Source organism: Catharus ustulatus, chromosome 1 (assembly GCF_009819885.2).
Source record: "Catharus ustulatus isolate bCatUst1 chromosome 1, bCatUst1.pri.v2, whole genome shotgun sequence".
In the NCBI taxonomy this organism is placed as follows: domain Eukaryota; kingdom Metazoa; phylum Chordata; class Aves; order Passeriformes; family Turdidae; genus Catharus; species Catharus ustulatus.
In genome coordinates this window covers 138,338,471-138,358,401 of record NC_046221.1, presented here as the reverse complement: position 1 = coordinate 138,358,401, position 19,931 = coordinate 138,338,471, and the positions used below count along the sequence as shown (strand labels likewise).

Sequence of the window (19,931 nt, the reverse complement as noted above, 5' to 3'; positions counted from 1 at the left end):
AATGTAATTAATAGAACTGAACTGCAAAAGGAAAAGTGCTTATTTTCTTTGGTGGATTTCCAAGGCTCCACATGGCAATTGAGACAGAGCTCTGTCATGGGCTAAGAGCTGTGGACAGACTGGCCCTGATGTATAGTAAATCTTAATTAGGTTTTCTGGCTCTTTGCATGGGGAATTCCAATAAACTGCTTCTCTTGTTGAGACTCATGCTTTGTCCTTGCAGACAGATTTGTTTATGTGCCCCTAAAATACGCCTATAGGAAGCTTATGCTTCCACTTAGGCTGCTCTTTTCTTTACATTCATCTATAACATTTGCTCAGGTGAAGCTCTTGTGCTAAATAGCTGCAAGGTCTGATGATTCCAGCAGAAGATAGACCAGCTTAATTAGGAAGGTAACGATGACTCCTTCCTCTTTATCGCACCATAGAGACAGAAGGTAACTCATCAGCAACCCTTGGGTGACTGTTATCATTAGAGAAACTGAGGAACTATAAATTGTTCAGTCATTATGGCAGATGATGTCAGAGACAGAACAGGAACCCTGTACCTTCTCTCTTGCATTCCTATGCAGCCCACAATCCTTTCTTGAGGATTTGCCAATACAAAATACAAATATATATTCAATTTCTTTCACACTTAAATATTTTTCTGTGGTCTGAATTGACCATGTCTGAACTGAAATAGTTGCATGAAAACACATATAATATCACTGGAAAGGCATTTCTGGGAAAAATATATAAATTGGTATTCAATAAATTCTGCTCTTCTGAAATTCGGTAGCTCTGTAGACCCAATCTGTAGAATGAGTTTTGAAGACAAACACTTAGAAAGGTTCCAATTCTGTGGTTTATAAATGTTAACAGTGTCCTGGAGAGGATGCCACTGGAATAATTTTGAACCTGCTCCTTTGAGGAAGATGTCTTTATAAATTATTTCCGAGCTTTGTATTTGTTCACTTTGGACTACTATCAAAAGCATTCTTCAAAGGCCTCAGACATTTACACCTAAAATGTCACCTGCAAATGAAAGTGTCTTGTTGTTTGCTGCTTCATGAAGGAACAAGTTTTCTGATGAATATCTAAAACTCTGTCCCTAAAAACTATTCAGATCCTGAATCAAACTAATATTTGGTTCAAATCTCCAGTGTGCTCTGCACAGTCAGCTGAGATGTTTCTACAGCCTCCTTTCCCTGTAAAACTTCTGGAACTTTGGGGGGGAAACTGTTGAAGCACTTTGTTGTTATATTAGCTATAATAAGCAATGAAAGAATACTAAGAGAGTAATTGATGTAGCTTAAAATTAAAAACTCTCAGGTCTCAGCATGGCAGCAGAATTGGAAAAACAAGGGAAGAGGTACTGCTCATGGTATAGGAAAATGAAGTTAGGGATTATTTAGCCAAATAGAGCAAATAAAAATCAATGGTGCTGGACAAACTGCTTGGGGGAGCTGGCCAATGCCATTGGGAAGTTGCTTTCTATCATCCAGGAAAAGTTGTGGCAATTAGGGGAAGACCCCAATGATTGAAAAAAGGGAAATGTTATGCCTGTTGTGAAATCTAAAGCAGCAACATATAAAAGCATGTCCAGAGGTGGCCACTAAGTTGATTGGAGGGATGGAGCACCTCTCCTTTAAGCAAAGGTTGAAAGAATTGGGATTGTTCAGCCTGGAAAAGAGAAACCTTTGGGGTGACATAATTGTGGCCTCCCAGTACCTGAAGGTAGCCTATAAGAAAAATGGAGTGGAACTTTTTACTGGGGCATGTAGTGGCAGGACAAGGGGGAACAGATTCACACTGAAACAGAGTAAGTTTAGATTAGATGTTAGGAAGAAATTCTTTACTGTGAGGGTGGTGAGGCACTGGCACAGGCTGCCCAGAGAAGCTGTGGATGCCCCATCTCTGGAAGTGTTCAAGGCCAGGCTGGATGGGGCTCTGAACAGCCTGACCTAGAGAGAAGAGTCCCTGACCACGGCATAAGGATTGAAACTAGATAACCTTTAAGGTCCCTTTCAACACAAACCATTCTATAATCCTATGATGATTCTATGAACTATGAACTAGAGAAACTCGGTCCCCAGGAAAATTATGTACTGGAGGAGCGGAATAAAAGTGGGTGGAAAATGGCCTGGATGGCTGAGCCCAAAGGGTTGCCATCAACAGTTTGAGGTGGCTGATTATGAGTAGTGTGACACCCAGGGGTCCCTGCCAGGTCAGCACCCTTTGCATCCTTAGCAATGATCCAGATGGCAGGAGTGGCCTGTGTCTTCATAAAATCTGTGGAAGGAGCAGCTGTGTATGCTGGAAGGCAGAGCTGCTGTTCAGAGAACTCAAAATCCAGAAATGGCCCAGCATGGACATCAAAGACAAAATCAAAGTCCTGTGTTGGGAGAGGACAACCCATGGCCACAGAAGTGGTGGGATGTGCACCAGCAGGTCTGCAGAACAGGAGCTGTTGTGCAAGACACACCAGCAAAACCTTGTGGCAATGAGGTAATGTAAGGGCCTCTTTGGAAACAGGGCAGCCAACAGGTCCAAGGAAGTGATGGTTTCTAAATATTACACTGTTTGTGACTCAAGAACAAGAAAGGTGTGAACAAACTGGCCAGAGGAGACAGAATCACCCTGGCTGGATGATCAGCTTTTCCTCATCATTCTTTATCGTTCCAATACAGCAAATACATCAGCTGTGTTCTGCTGTAATTTCAAACTTGACTGCAAACCAATGGAAACTCTAAATAGTTGAGGATGAAGCAAGCCCTGAAAAATCCTATTAGAAATGCTCATCTGACTTCATACAGGAAAGTACTGGGAGAGCTGCAAGCCAGACCTTAATACATTTAACCTCTGTCCCTCCCATCAAGAGCAGTATACACTTGGTCTTCCTGGAATGCTACTGATTGCTTTATTTTTATTTAGCTTTTAATACTGATGCCATTACAATTTGTTTTCCAGGAATGAAATCTATGAATCCACAGATATTTCTGCTGTTGTTCCTAACAACCATTCTAGGTCATTATACATTTGGTGAGAAATCACACATTTCCATACCATCAATGTGTCTTATTTTTCATACAGTCAAAGGTAAAAAAATAAATAATTTTTCGAATCTTATTTTACTTCCTCACTTTTTCCATTGGCAAACATCTTCAAATTCCTTATAGAACTCTGACTAAATTATTTTTCTATTATTATTTTTTCTTTCTGTTTACTTCCTTATTTGCATAAGCTTCACTGAAGCCAAGGACAGTTCTAGGAATAAGGCTTGACTAACTTGTACTTCCGAAATGCCTATTTAACATGTTAACACTGAGCTCTGTGTGTTAATGCAGAACACTTGTTTTTTTAGGATCAACAAATGGCAAATACTTCCATCTGAAAAGGAATATTCCCACCCACAGAAACAGAATTCAGCTTTCCTAAGCAGCAAACAATAGAGAATTAAGATGTCTCTCGGAGGCACAGCCAGAATAAAAACAACCACACCCCACATCCGAATGAGATCCTCAGTTGGATATTTTCAGTGTTTAGTTTCTGAGACAAAGTATGTTCTGCTACTACAAAGGTAATTGGAGTTGGAGAAGCAGATTTATTGATGTTTTTTGAGATGTTTAGGAATTGCATATGCTTCCAGGAAGAACCTATTTATTAAAAGGGTCATTTAAGTCAATCCATCTCATGTAAGATTTTGAAGAGTAAGCATCTAAAAGGAAACAAGAAATATAACCTGATACTCAAAGAATGAAGAGTGACAAAATAAGAGAAAGAAGAACTTTTCCAAATAAAATGCATCACAGATACTGAAGAGAATAAATAGAAATAAAATAAGAAAATTGGCAATGTATTTAGAAGTTCAGCAATGTATGATAGCATTTTGCAAATATTTTTGGTTTCACAGTTGAAATTTCCTCTGGGATCAGCAAGTTAATGATAGCTCTGTTTTTGTAACTGTAATTAGGATTATCTAAATGTTGCACAAATCAAACACAAGTTTATGATATTCAAAATCTAGTCTGAAATGGGTGAGGCTTAAATGACAAAGAAGCATTTAATTATGAAAATGCTTGTAATATTTACCAACAGATTCACAGATATTTTAAGTCCAGCAAAACCCATTACCATCACACCTTCTGAGTAACACATGGCACGGAATTTAATCTTGTACCTACTGCATCAAGCTCATCCCTCCTGCTTGAAGTTCCTTATACTTTTTGAAGGGCACCCAAGTCTTGTTTTACACATTCAAAATGACAGAGAATTCACCAAGTTTGCAACGTTCTTCTGCAGCCCGTTACCCTTTCATCTACTTTGAGTTTGTTTAGACTCAAATAGCCTGAATTGCTAATGAGAAATATAATACAAAAGCCCTCTTAAAACTACCAGGAAAATTTGCATTCAGGCACTGTGCCTAATTGCCCAACTTCATCCCTCTCTCCAACAATTCATCTCAGATGAATTTTTGCATGGTCTGTGTCTAGTCCATGTGAAACAAAAACCCCTTGCAAATCTGATGCTTCCTGTTAGTTATTAGAAGTAAACAATACTCCATTGTGCCAAAACAAGACTAGCCCAAGCAAAGCCAAGGTGGAAGGAATTGTATGTAAAGTATTGTCAAATTTGTCTGGTTGTCTAATAGCACAACTTAAAAGAAAATACCACAAGTTACAGACTATTCCTTTCATTAAATGATTAGCCTCAAAGACTTTATTAACATTATTAAAAGCAGAGAAGGTCATATAAAAGGCTAATATAACTGAGATACTATGTTAAACTATGAGCCTTTTAAGGAATCCTACATAAATTTAATATTTTGCAACTTTTTATTTAATTACTCCAGAGTAATTTCTAATTTCAAAAGCCCATTTTACTGGAACAATGACAAATTAGAGAATTGATGAATTATTTTACAGATTAATACACACGGTTCTTTCTGCAATCAAGATTTTAAATGGGTCTAATAGCCTTAGCACTTACAGTAGGTTCCTAAAGTGCCAAGCAATTATAATTGTACTCTTAGCATACAGGTTTAATTTAATACCACCCAAGTTGCAACAGATTTGCCTTTTGCAGTGGAACACACTCATTCATCCTATTTCCTTTATGACTGATAAGATTTTAAAAAGAAAGGAATGCCCTGGAAAAAGGAATACCATATTGCAGATTATCAGACAACAGTTCTGGTATATCTCAGACTTGGTGAGATCAAGACTGAGGCAAGACATGCATGTACACCATAAGTTCTTTACCCCTCATTTCCATGTAAAAATAGTAGTTGCTGATGGCACTCTGCTCAACAGATGTTCAGAGCAGTGGGAACTCAGCAAATATAAAAATGAAGCATCTGTGGAGTACCTAAAATTACCTAGGTACTTATAATACTACCTATAAAGTTTAGCTCTGTGAGTAGTGTTCAGGAGTTTTGTCCAGCTTTTTTGCTTCATAAGGAGACATTTGCCTTGAGTTTGTCACTTTGTCTAATACCTGGAGCTAAACATCTCAAATCACCAGTGACACAAATGCTACATAGTAAAATTAAGAAGTTCAATGCCTACTGTTCAGAGATTTTTTTTTTTTCTCCTTCCCTCTTCTTGTAGGAAGGACTTTGTCAAGTGCAACACCCCTTACCCCCTGCAGCATCAAGTCCAAGGCTTTTCAGCATTGGCTTATGAAGCCCTAGATTGTACATCTGATATTTCTTCAGGTTTTATTCTTTTGGAAACAAAAAGAAGCTTAGAAACTGGATCCAAAGAGCCTTCTCGAGACTGTGGGCAGTACAAAACAGGTGATCTGACAGGCAGCGTTTCAAGCATCACAGTGGAGTATCACTTCCAAACAGTGACACAGCCAAGAATGAACAGAGGTTATGCACTTATAATTTGGGAAAGTTTGCTCATTTCTTCATGTCCAGCTGGCAGCCTCAAGTCAAGGAGTTTTCCTGTTACACTGTTTTCTCAGATATGTCCCTGGCTGACACCAAGCAGAGGAGTAGGCTTGGCACCAGAGTGCCAGCAGGCTTGCACTTGAGTCTGGTGCTACAGAGATGATGGGGACAGGGCTAAGAGAGGGCAGCATGCTCCAGAAAAGGGGCAGATTTAACCTCTTACATAATACAAAAGGAAATAATCCGAGTCAAAATCCGGTGTCTCAAGCCAAAATACAGTGTATTTTAGATGAAGGTAATAAAAAAACAGTATGAAAATGTAAAAATGAGAGAAATTATATATTATAGTATTTGTTTGCCACACCTGAATGACTAATACATTGGGTTAGCAATGAATTTTTGATTTCTGAGATGAACTACTTTATTAATTTCTGGAAGAACAAATCTTCCTTTCATGCAGTGTAACAAAAAAAAATCAAATCACTGTGGAGACAGAGAAACACAAACAACCACCAAGGTTCAAAGTGACATTGTAAAAGGAGTTTCACCTTTAGGCCACTGGTTGATTTTTAAAAGAGGAATTGAAACATGCCTTTGGGGGGTTGTTTGATGTCCTGGGTCAGCTTGATCTCAAATACAGCTTAGCTCCTAACAGACAAGTGTTCCCATCATAAGCACTGCAGCCACAGATAACCACCCTGACAAGCAGAAATGAGCATCCTTGAACCAGATTTCCTGGAAATAATACGTCACATCAGCCATTCCTTTGCAAAAATACAAAAGTACCTGTTTTCATCTCCCCAAACACCTAAAGCTGAAATAATGTTTACTGGATTCCATAATACAAATACAAACACTTCATCCCCCCTTCTCAGATTCTGAAGGCTTACAGGGAAGGCTGATCCAGATCCAGGGCTGTTACCTTAGGAACCATTCTAAATCACATTTGAAGCACCTTGGTCATCATCAAGTATCTGTGATCATCAGACACTTCACTTTTTCAACAAGAATACCCTAGTACAGGTTTAGTAGGGCTGCTTAATAGTTTTTTAACCCTTTCAGACATTGAAGAAACCTCTTGTGAAAAAGTATGTTAACAAACCAAATACATAAAGCAAACCAACCTATCTTCCCATCTATATTTGCAAATTCTAGCCAAACTTAATTTGGGATTTAGTGTTGCAAAGGAACAGCTTTGTGCGTCACTATCTGGATACATTCCTAATGAAAAAAAAAAAAAAAAAAAGGAACACTTTAAAAGGAACACTTTAAAAGAAAGATGAGGAAGATAATTGCATAATTATTAAATGAGCTGTCTTAGAATCAATGGTCACCTCAAACTGTAAAACCACATAATAAAATATAACACCACAAACCTCCCCCCTCTCATTTATGCTTCACGAAAAAGCAGAACAAATGTTATACAAATATTTTCAGTAGCTGAAAATCAGCTATCAGTACAAAACCACAGCTACAGACATTCCTCACTGCTAGGCTGAACTGTTCTCAAAACAATCCAGTGCAAAGGCCACTGACAAATATTTCTAATATTCACAAAAAACCAGAGTGCTGTGCTTGGTGCAGATCACCTTGCTTGTGCTTTAGAGGTATTATTTAGGCTTCAGTCTATGGTTTGCAAAGGACTCTGAACTTGTGGCCTCTCTCATCCTAAAATCTCAGAATAATCACTGCTGTTTAGTAGCATTTCATTGCATGTCCATTAAAAATAACATGCTCAAAATAGCAGAGATTAAGAAGCTACAGTCTCTTTGCCCATTTCAGCTATGAACAGCTCTGAAAAACACATGTAGTGTTGCCCTCTGTGGATCTTTCAGACCAAAAGAAGGAGGAGGAGAATATTAACAGCATCTAATAAGGTGACTCCTAGAATCGATTTCACACTGAAAAGGGGAAAATTCTAGAGAAATTATGTCAGAAACCATTCTTATTGTTCAAGAAGTATACCATGATTTCCCTCACTGTTGCAGAAACAAAGCCACTAAGTATATTTTCAAGAAAATATTTTAATAAAATTGATGAAGTGTCAACACTTGACTGCTTGTTTAAATTAAACAAAATTATAAAAGCTGTTACAGAGTGTTCAATTTGTTTCAGTGTTATTATATACCATAAAGACTCATTCAAGCAGGGAGAATATTCCACACAAGGACCAAAGATTAGAAGATATCTTAGACTTCTCCCTGGAACAGCATGAAATACAATCAAAAGCAGGCAATTTTTTTAGTGGAGCTAATTTCTTCTCACTGGGGCTTGATGAAGACAAGAATGAGTGTTCCTTTATGCTGCAAGAACACTTTGTTATCTGCTTAACAGGAAGTTAAATGAACCAAAGCTACAGACAAAAAAAAAATAAATTCCACCATCAATTAATATGACAAATTCTTAATTGGAAAACAAATCAGATTTATTTAAAAACTGAGGTCTTGGTTCTGGCGCATTAATGTTTTCCCAAAGTCAAGTTTATATTCCCAAGGTTTGTATTTTTCACGGTTTATGCTCTCTGAGGAGTACAGATATCCATGGGAGAGGGCTTTTTCCTGCACTGCTCCTGCTGAGTAGTCCAAAGACTAATCAAGAGGACCATGGCAAGCTGCAGCTGCTTGTGCTCCAGGTGCACCACAGCTGATGAGAAGTGGTGTGCAAGAGCTCAATACCCACTGCCATCACAAGCACCACTCATATTATCAACTGAAAATAAAGCATTTCAATGTTAAATTTTTCCCTCTTCTTCCATAATCTGTCACATTCAGATGGGAAGCACAAAGCAAGTCCCCAAGGACCCCCTGGAACGCTCCCAGTACCTTCACTAGGAAATAATTCTGATACCCTTGCATTTTCTTAACATAGGCTGAGTGGTGAGTACTTATATTCCACCTACCAAACAGGTATGTTGGTCTGAAATTCTGGAGCAGACATCTTTTCACAGGCATTTCCAGGCTGTGGAGGATGATTTCACGGCCACAGCCTTTCAGTAGTCTCAAATCAACTCAGCACACCATTGTCACAGCTGCATGACATTGTACTGAACCAATTCCACTTCACCCAGAGAGCAGGACAGAAGGTGAAGATGAATCCCTGTTTAATAATATCCATCTATCCATACTTCTTGCCCAGTATAGATATTTTAGTTTCAAAATTAGACATACATTTATCGAAGCAGTCAACTTTATGTTATCTCTGTACACCCTAAGTGAGTGAGAAGCAAGGGTTTCTGACCATAAATAAGAATAATATATTCCAAGGTTCACTCTCTTCCACAAGGTAAAAACCAGCAGTTAATAAAATATTAAAAGATTCTAAGCATATAGAAGCGAGTAGTAAAACTAGCATGATAAATGCGCCAGCCTACTTCAGCCATAAAACACAGGAGAAAAAGAACCTTAAAATTTAAAACTGATCATAACTTTTTAAATATCACTGTTATGAAACTTTACTTCCTACTATTATTCAAATGGAAATTCACTAAGTCTTCACCGAGGCTGGCCTCCAGTTGGGATTCTTTTGCTCTGAAAGCCTCTGTGCTAGTATGGGGTCTTGTGCATGGGGGTACTATTAGGGGTCGATCTCTCACAGTTTACAAGTTTTCTTTGCCAACAAGCTGCTCCTCACTTGGAGCCAGATACGATCCTCAAAACAAGCCCCTAAACTACTTCAAACTTTTCAGAATTCTACCCTTTTATCACACCTTAATGACTCATAGCTTTGTAAATGTCACATCTCAAAAACACTGTTTCCCCAGCATATAAAATAGAAAGAAAAGCCCCTGAATTTCAAAGTAAAAATAATAATAATAATAGAAAAAATATTTATTCTGTATTGGAGAATTCCCCTCTGCCTTGGTTTACTATTTATAAACCACCAGTCTGGGATTAATTATTATAAATCCTTAAAGCCGAAAAGAAGATTTTAGGCATTTTATTCTATGTAAAATCTATACCATTACTAAACTGCAGCTCAAATGCACTTTATGCCCTCTTTCTGTTGGTCACCTTTTAACATTTATGCATTTTACCTATACTAAATTTTACTCCTTGGGGGAAATAATTTCTTAGCACTTTGAAAATATCAGAGCAGCCACGTGCCGTGGCCGTGCTGTGTGAGCAGTGTCCCTGCCAGGCTCCAGGGACACCCATCAGGGACACTCACCAGGCACCCCATCTCTCATCCAGTGGGCAATGTCTGTTCCTTCTGCAGTGTCGTAAACATCCGTAGCATTGATGGGCTGCAGCAGAGCCACGATCTCCCTCACGATGGCCCGGGCTTCAGCACTGCCAGAAAAACCCAGTCCAGATGGCTTGAAGGTGCCCTCATCAGACTCCATAACGATATCAAAGTTGGAGATATTTTCCTAAACATGTAAGAAAAAGAAGATGTTGTGCTGTGGTTGTTATTTTAGCTGGGATCATATACTGGATTCTGGGAGTCATTGCGAGCATACCAAACCAAATTTCTTTTCAGAAGCAGAGAAATGCTTCCTGTGAAAATGTGTATGTAAGCGTAAATGAAGGGACCTATCTTTGTGTATGGAAATGGCTGAAACAGTTCATGTTATGTTCTGAGGCACCAGTATTCTGTAGTACCCACAACATGACTGGTCTGCTGTCCCCAAATACTTGCTTTCAGACTTTTGAAGTGCTACCTAGAAAGATAAGCCATCACCACCATACTGCAGTTTTCATCTGCAGCTCTCCCTTTCTTCTCAGATGTAAGACTGAAATTCTGTTGCAGTGGAGAGGGTATGCAGTCCTGTTGCTTTAAAATTAGAGGCATCCAAAGCCTTCATAGACTGTGAGTCTATTTAAAAGCCAGCTGCTGCCTCTTCAGAAACACATTATTTTCAATATACCATATAGTCAACTCTGATATCGATTGGGGGATTGAAATGCCAAGGTTTTCCCCCAGACCTGAAGGAATAATATCTATTTTAAGGAAAATTTGTGTTTCCAAGTTAAATCCTCACAAGAAACATGAAAGGTAAGATTTTGTGTACAAGTAGCATAATAACACTTGCTTTTAGTGTGTGGAGTAATCTTTTACAGTAAAAAACCAAAAATTAGCAATTTATTTACTTACCATATTTACTTAGATTTCACAGTTCCAAAGGTGATTTGAATGAAATACATAGGGATTTTATATGAATGACAAACTCATTTTTTTGGAGAGCCACATAACTTTTTAAAAACAGTTTATGGTCATGTCAGGCAGAAAAAAATCTATATTTCAGGCCACCTTGAATGTGACTAAGAGAAGTTACTGCAAGTTTTACTCCTAAGCCCAGATCTCATGCCTGAATTTTATGGCTGCCACGGGTCATTTATTACAAGAAAATAATTACAAGAGATATGTGATAGCAGCAACTAACAGATACATGTCATTACCAGCATATATAAGCCTACAATTCAACAAATAATTATTTTACATTTTTCTGTAAATAAACCCAAATATGTATTACAGGTGGCTGTGAATAATTCACGTAAGTTTTCAGATGTCCTTTATGGAATTTGCCAAGAACTGTTTAACACTTTCACAAAACTTTTTTTTTGAGTGAAACAATTCTAACAGAGCAGAGCTATTTACTTTTCACTTAGAAATATATCCAGTAGATAAAAAATTAATATAAAATATTTGCATGACAAAGAAACTGTAAATGATACCTTCAGATAACCAATTTATCCACCCATTTAACTACTGGAAATCAATGTGCAAATAACCAATCTTATTACCTCATTGGCAATCGCCATTTTTAGACAGTGAAAAACATCTTCAGTTTGCAAAAGACTAAATGTAAATAATTAGGCTATATATATGGTGTCTAGGCCTATCATCAAATGTTGTCCTGAGGTCATGAGCCTCAACATGAATCATGATTCACAGACTGTCTGAATGTAGTGGGAGAGCAGCAGGCCAAGAAAAGCACACTGCAGGCTGAAAGGGACCAGTGATGCTCCAATGTCACAGATACATGTCACATACAATGCCACAATAGAAAGAATGTCTCAAAATGTAATTTTTTTAATCATATGCCCAAGAAGGAGGACTTAGTAAAGATAACACACATTTCAGTGTGCTGCTGAACTGCCAATGAAAGCTAACTTAAGTAGAGTGAGCCCTAATAAATAGATAATACTGTGGTACTCAGCTTCCTTGGTTGAGTTTCCAAAGCGGGACTTCTGTCTGTTTTTAGAGCAGTTGAAATGAAAAGCAATAAGGCCAGGGGAAGGGACTATTCAGGGCAATGAAACGAGGAGAAGAGTGAGCATGGGAACAACATGGACCCCTAAAAGAAATCTCACTTATCACTCAAAACAACAGAATCCCTAAGTTCAAGGATTCCACTACTATTCCAGAATTGCTGTGCTCTTCAGCTGTGTTTTCTCACATAAATGTTTGCATGTGTTTTTAATAGGAAACTGAGTAAACAAGCCACCCACAATACATTACACCATATTGTTGTTCTGGAAGAAAGCTATTCAGTTATTTTGTGCTGGAGAGGCACAAAAACAGGACACCCTAGGGAGAGAAAATGAGTTCACTGGGAAACAAAAAAGAAACAGGTCACAGCTACTTGGAGTACCATGTGTCCTTGAGAAAGATTTTTCCCTATTTGGCCCACTGGAAGATAGGATTACTTATAAAACTACTCACCATCAAATTTGAAAGTTGCAGTCTTAAAAAAGTTAGAATGGTTTCCTTGTTCCCATTTTTGTACATCTGCATTGCCATTTCTACTTACACAGAGAGAAACACATGCTAGAAAACGTACTTAAAATATACTGCTTAAAAACAGTGAAGATGCTTTTTCATCATTTGCCATCTATGATGCAGGAATAACTGCCACTAACAAAGTGAGGTGAAACCATACATTTGCCTTGGCTAATTCAGAAATATTTAAAAAAATAACTGCAGGCTCAGCTGTTTCCTTCAGTCATTCTCCTAGTGAATGTACCATTTAAATAAGCATTATAAACTCAGAATGTAATTATTTTCAGAAAGTAATCTCATCTGCTGCATCTTGATATTGTACCACTGCTCTTGGTATGTACCAGAAAATTAAAACTTCTTTTTGTAACATGCTGTCTAATTCTCTGAACACCAAAATAGACTTTTATCCTTTGCCTTCTTATGATTTGGTCACAGATGAGGTCACCTCTCTTTATTATGTCATCTTTAGCTCTTCAATTGAACTTTTAAATGAAACATTACAATAAATACTGCATGGGAAAATTGGCTTCCTATAGTTGCTATTTTCATTGAATACACAATTAGGCACAATCCTTACCAATACTTCTCCTATTTTTAATTTTTAAATTTTAACTCCTTTTATTTTGTTTTCTCTATAAACAATCTACTTTTTGTTTCTGCTAAGCAAAACTAAAAATATAAGTACTTGTCATCTCTAAGGTAAAAACTTGATAACATGAAATCACAGACTCACAGAATAGATAAGATTGGAAGGAATCACAGTGGATCATCTGGTCCAACCTCCCTGCTCAAGCAGGGTCATCCCAGACACATGGCACAGGATTGTGTCCAGATGGTTCTTGAATATTTCCAGTGAGGGAGACTCCACAGCCTCTCTGGGCAATCTGTTCCACAGCACCCAACAAGTAAAGAAGTTCTTCCCATGTTCAGGTGGAACTTCCCGTGCATCAGTTTCTGCCCATTGCCTCTTGTCCTATTGCCTGACACCACTGAGAAGAGCCTGGTCCATCCTCTTGACTCCCTCCCTTCAGAGTCTGATGGACACTGGTGAGGGCCCCTCTCAGTTGTCTCTTCTCGAGGCTGAACAGGCCCAGCTCCCTCAGCCTTTCCTCGTAAGAGAGATGCTCCAGTCACATTAGCATCTTTGTAGCCCTTCTCTGGACCCACTCCAGCAGCTCCTGTCTCTCCTGTCCTGTGGAGCCCAGAACTGGGCACAGAACTCCAGATGTGACCTCTCTAGGGCTGAGCAGAGGGGCAGGATCACCTCCCTGGACCTGCTGCCAGTGCTCATCCTAGTGCACCCCAGGGTACCTTTGGCCTTATTGGCTACAGGAACACAGTGTGAGCTCATGGACATTTCATTGTCCTCCAGGACTCCCAGGTCCTCTGCAGAGCTGCTTCCAGCAGGGCACCCCCATCCTGTACTGGTGCAGGTTGTTCCTCCCCAGGGGCAGGACCCTGCACTCACCTCTGCTGAATTTCAGATGGTTCTTCTCTGCCCATCTCTGTCAGGGTCCTTCTGAAGGGCTGCACAGCACTCCCAGTATTGAACCCTGGGGGACACCGTCAGTGACAGGCCCCCAATTAGACTTTGTGCCACTGATTACTGTCCCACTCTCTGGGGTCTGTCATTTAGCCTGTAATTACAGTAAACTCTTCTCATTGAGAAAAAAACCCTTGTAATAAATATGACAGGTACTTCTGTTGGTAGGAAACATCTTCCTTCTAGGATAGACACTGGCAATCCCAAGCAGTTATACCTTACAGTAGCTACTTATTCAGTCAAAATCCCAATTGTTAATTCTTAGCAGATGTTAAACTAGACTGCAATATCTCATGACTAATCTGTTGAGTTACTGATGGCAATCCCTCTTACCCAGCTAAAGCAGGGACATACCTGAAAGTTTAATGCAGGGAACAGCTTATCCTAAAAGCCTTCAGTATTTTTGGGCTGTTTAAAATAGAATATTACTTGTCCAGCAGCTCATTTACTGGTTTTATGTTCCACTGAGAAGAATCACCACTTTACAGGAAAAATACTAAAGTGTGTAATGACAAAGCACTTCCTTGACTAATGGTTCATTTGTTCCAGTGATAAAGGACATCAGTTAATCTGACGTTGTGTTTTCAGCTTTCTGTTATTGATTTACACTTAACTTTAAGAAACAACACTTGTATTCCAGTATTTGTCCCAGAGCAGTCGGGAAACAAGTATACCATGGCAACAGTGTTGTAGAAGTCACAGGGAAGTGATGGTCATCCCTCTTGTAGTACTAGAAAACAATTTAAATCAGCACCCAGCTTTGTTCGGCTGGCAACTGACTGCAGGAAAGACAAGAAAAAACACTGGAAACACCTAAGTGCATGTGACAGCCAGAAAAGAAAAAAGAAGTAAAATAAATAACATCTTCTAAGTATTCAATAATATATAAATATGATGTAGTGTAATTTTGAGTTGCTGTTTAGTATGAAGGTAATTTAATGAAGCAAAACAGCATAAATTGAAACTAGAGAAAAAACACAACAGCTGTTAGGAAGCAGAGATGTGCCAGCATCAAGGCATAATAACCACCAGCCACAAGCATGATCATACCATTTTCACAATTTTTGAATGAAGACAGGGAAAATTGGGAACACTGTGAGTTATTCAATTTTGTAAATTATCCCATCATTACAGGGGAGAAAGCTGATGTAAAGCTGAAGATTAGCACAGTTTTTGCTACATGACAAGGTATGAAAAAGGCTCATCCTTTTGTTACAAGATAAAATGTTCTTCTGCCACATTTTATGGGAAAGCAGTATGTAAAACAGTCTACAGGTTTAGGGGTTTGTTCTGTAGGGCAGTTACAAGTTCTGACCTCTGAGAAGCCAACGACAAAAGTCTCAGTAACTTCAACAGCCCTGGAGCAATTTGGTCATGTACTTATTAGCACTTCACTCAGTAAAAACACACTACTGCCATGTCATGCCTTGTACGATACCACGATTGTTTGCTCTGTGATGATTTGTCAGCATTCACAGAGGTGACCATTCAGTATTGTAAGTTCCCTGGGATGACAGACAAGAAAAAGCAGACAGCTCTGAACACAGCAGCAGGCTAAGTAAGGTATGCCTGAAGTCTTGTCTTGGGAGATTTTTTCTTTCACAAAGGGATATATCAAAGAGAAGTGCTCTTCCTGTAAAACATTCCATAACTTTAGACCATTTACTGCTCAAATACAAAGGTATCAAAACAATGTCTATGGCTCTGAATGACCATCCTACCACTGTCCTCTTTTGACAGGATTTAGTTTTCACTAGAAAATAGGCAGCAATGCCAAAATTAAAAATTGTGGTTTACATCTTTCAAAGATGATGCTTCAGGAAGCTGATGAGTATTTCTACAACTTTCAACAAAAGTGAAGTGAAAACAAATTTGCAACAGCTTAGAAATTATCACAGCACATACATAATTTTCTACATCTTTCACAGCTGCAGGGAGTTTCAATAGAAGGAAGCCAACTTTCTTACAACTGAACATCCCAATGGACCAAGGACCTGTGGATGGGTGAATCTGCCTGAAGCATGCACTGGAAGCAGCAATCCTCAGAAGATGTCTCGACCAGATTCTCTGCAGCTCTGCTATTTGCTTGTGAGAAAGAGAGGAAAGATGCACAGAGAAAAGTTTTTCTAACACTAGACATGTACGAATTTTATCTATGTGGAATGAAGACTAGATATCCAGGAGAAACGCTATCATGACTGATTTGGGGTCTTCCATCCTTCAGGCAGTGTAAGGAATAAACTTGGGTTTGTGTTTTAGCAACATTTGTATTTCTCTGCAACTTTCACAAGGAAGCTTATTCCTAAATACTAATTGGGCATTCTACAGACCTAGAACTGGTGTAGAAAATAATTCTGTAACTATGCTATCTTTACTGTGCTTAATGCAATTGGTGGTGTTACTGCCTGTTGTGATACTGGAGAACACAGCATGATTATTTCTTTCTGTAGTTTTGCAAATGGTCATTTCACTCTTTCTGCATTTCTTTTCCTTTGCAATGAAAATAATCAACAGGGCATCACTGACCTAAAAAGGCAGCAGCAATTTTACGTAATTTTTGATTAGAGAGAGTATTGTCTGAGGAAAGTCAAAAGGCTAATGGTCAACACATTTTGCTGGGATAAAAGAATCTCCAATAAAGTCCTTCCTACACATGTTTGGTTCAAATCAGACACAAATCCATGTCTTACATTTCATCAGAGTACTTGATACCTCAGAATATAAAGTCTTCTGAAAACTACGGTTTTGAGGAGACAATATTTTCTGGAGAAGAATAATTTCACCTGGGAGTGACAAGATATTTTTTGATATTTGCTTCTTAGAGAAAGCAACTCATTAGCAAATAAAAGTAGAAATCTTATGTGAGCATCAACAAAGAATACTTAAACTAGCATGAAAGAAATGCCAGCATTTCAGAAATGTCTGTTTTCATGCAGACACAGTTTGAGCAAAATATCCGATCTTGGTAATAAATACAAACCAGAAACCATAATAAACACTGGTGATTGATTTTTTTTTGCATAGTTAAACCTTTACTAAAAATTTAAAATACTCTATTTTAATTAATTAATTAAATGTCTGGTATTTGCACCAGAAATTGAAGTAAGTACTGTAAATATAATTAAGAATACCAACATGCAAAAAATATTGAGAATGCCTTCTGTAATGGGGTTTTAGTTGAATTCATAACATACTAATGTCTCCAGTGATCACAACCAAGTTCTAAAGTAAATTTGAATGTGGCCTAGGATCTTGTAGTCTTCTCATTACAAAATGCATTTGCTTTCCAAAGAGATTGTAGGCAATACCACTATTGCAAAATAAATATTATCAGTCATTCATGGTCCTTTAATTCAGCTGGGCAAATAACTGCAACCTTGTTTCACGGTACACAGACCTTTCACAGAATCTAGTCCACAGCAATGACAAGGAGGACAGATACTTCATTACACATATTTTTTTCTCCTTTCATGAAGACAGCATAAGAGTAAACACACAAAAAACTTAATCCTGGCTGAGAGCACTCAGGTATCATAGGAAAAGGCCATAGCAGAATCTGTACTGAAGAGTTGCATCATGAGGCCTTCTAGAATTATGTTCCTCTAGTTCTTCAATTGGACTTGTATAAAAAAACTAGTGTTGCAATGTTCACAATTCTGAAGTTATTTACTGTACTGTCTGTACATAAGAGCCCTACTCAGTAACTGGGTCACACAACACTAAGCACTGGAAGAAGACTTCAGATGTAGTGTCCAGCTCCAAGCTTTGTAGTCTGATTTGCACTTAAACCTTTTAATTTCACTGTTCTTTATCAAGATAAGGATCTTTAATGGTAAGGAGAATCAACTCCTTGTCTAGTTTGGGATTAAATCTAATTATGGCTGACAGCTAAAAGCAGTGAGCATTTCAACAGGTATTTACTTTGGAAGCCAAGGTGCTGGTAATTGCCCTGAGAGGCTTCTACCCCATGGTCAAAACTGAGCAGGTGCTCTGTGATGTCCTAGTGGGTGGCAGGTATCCTTGCACTAATGGAGGCAATGGAACTGCTGGAATATACAAGGCTTTCAACTCTTGGAAATGGCTTAGAAAAATCATACAAAGAAAACAAAGGACGAGGACCATGTGATGCTCTCCAGAAAAATATTTGATAAATTGAAGTCATGGTTGTGTGAGTAACATATGTGTTTGAGCTTTACCTGAGTGCAGTTGGGCAAATACACTTTTCCTAAGCACGTATTTACTGGATGCTATCAGAGACAGGAGACAGCACCAGACTACTCTAGAGCACTAGAGCTTTTGATCAACAAATATGGCAGCTCTTACATTCTCATGAAGCTCTGAACAGCTAATATGCCTATCACTAGCTTTAATAATCAGAAATTATAATACTGGGATCTAGAGAAAAACTTGAGTGTTATAAATAATGCTATTACACAGGGATACATGTTAATTATTGGCACCATAGTAAAACCACTACACTGCTATCTCAGTTATTTCTGCAGTAACTTATCCCCTTTCTAGCAGTGACAACCTACAATGATGGATGAGGAAGAAGGACCTGAGCTTAAATTGAAAGAAATAATAAATAAGTGACAAAAATAAGAGCATCTGTACTTGTCCAGTACTATATTGTCTTAATTTCTTCTCCCTTGCAGCATTTCCACTGACATGAGGAGGTAATTTACAATGTCAAGGAAATCCATGTCTGCCTGTGCTGAATTACTGCATTCATATTTCTACTTGTTTGCTGCGAACTAAACTCATGAGTCCAGCTATGCAGATGAGTCATACAGGCTGTCTTTCATTTTACAAGGCATCTTTAAATACCACTCTTATTTAACTTGTACTCATTACCATCAGCAAGCAATGTGTGTGCCACACTATCCTAATTGCCAGAAATTTGAGCAAGTAAATCATTAAAAGGTTAAGTTATTTTTCATGCTAAATTTAATGTACAGTATTAATCAACTTTATTTCATTACTATGAGTAATGCAACGTCCTATAGTCAAATCGATTTATAATTATGCCAGATCATATGGCAGGGGGGAAACAAGAACAACAAACAACAGACGGATGTCATTTCTGCTTAAATTCTCCATGTAAATTACAAACTGTTAAGTCAGACAGGGCTTTCTTTGCAGAGCACAACATCCAGATGGAATCTCACCAGCAGAGCAAGAACTGAGACACATCTTTGTCTCAACTTTTTAAAAAGCAAAGTAACCAAATATCTTGTAAACAACACCCAGCCTGCTTTATATTTCCCTATTTGATCCTTAGGTCTGATTTTTGGTATTATTTCTGAATAGAAATCTTTGAGACAACAGTGAAACTAAGCCATTTTGGAAAAAGATGAGACATGCATGAGACAATTTCATGTGTTGCTGACATCACCACCATAGGACAGATCTTACTGTCCAACATGGACATGCACAGAGGTAAATCTTAAGAAACATTTCTGATGAGTGATGTACATTAGGCACAGAGCATCCTTCCAGCTCCTCCAAAATGCATCTCTGTACATAAGAAGCATCTCTTTCATGTGCTACTTATTCCAGAATATTTTATTTTAGTTTAATCCTGCTGAATATCAGAGTACCAGTGGTAAATCCAGAGTCCTTAACATATACTAAACTGCAACTTGTCACCTCCCTTAAGCTGAGAAAGCAAGCTCTTGGGTACCTCTGGGTACCAAATAAATGACAGAGCTGAGTTATCCCTATAATTTGGAGATACAAGGAGGTACAACATTATACATGGGTAGTTAAATATACTTCTTAGCAATA

At 38.3% G+C, this 19,931-nt stretch overlaps 1 protein-coding gene across 4 annotated transcripts in view; it reads right to left on the bottom strand.

Moving 5' to 3' along the window:
• Nucleotides 1-19,931, bottom strand: part of CPQ (carboxypeptidase Q) — a 142,083-nt gene that overhangs the window by 16,688 nt on the left and 105,464 nt on the right. For all 4 annotated transcript variants that reach the window (XM_033076138.1, XM_042779865.1, XM_033076147.2 and 1 more), the window contains one exon: nucleotides 10,046-10,247. In XM_033076138.1, the coding sequence (XP_032932029.1) occupies nucleotides 10,046-10,247 (202 nt within the window). The remainder of the gene's footprint in view (nucleotides 1-10,045; nucleotides 10,248-19,931) is intronic.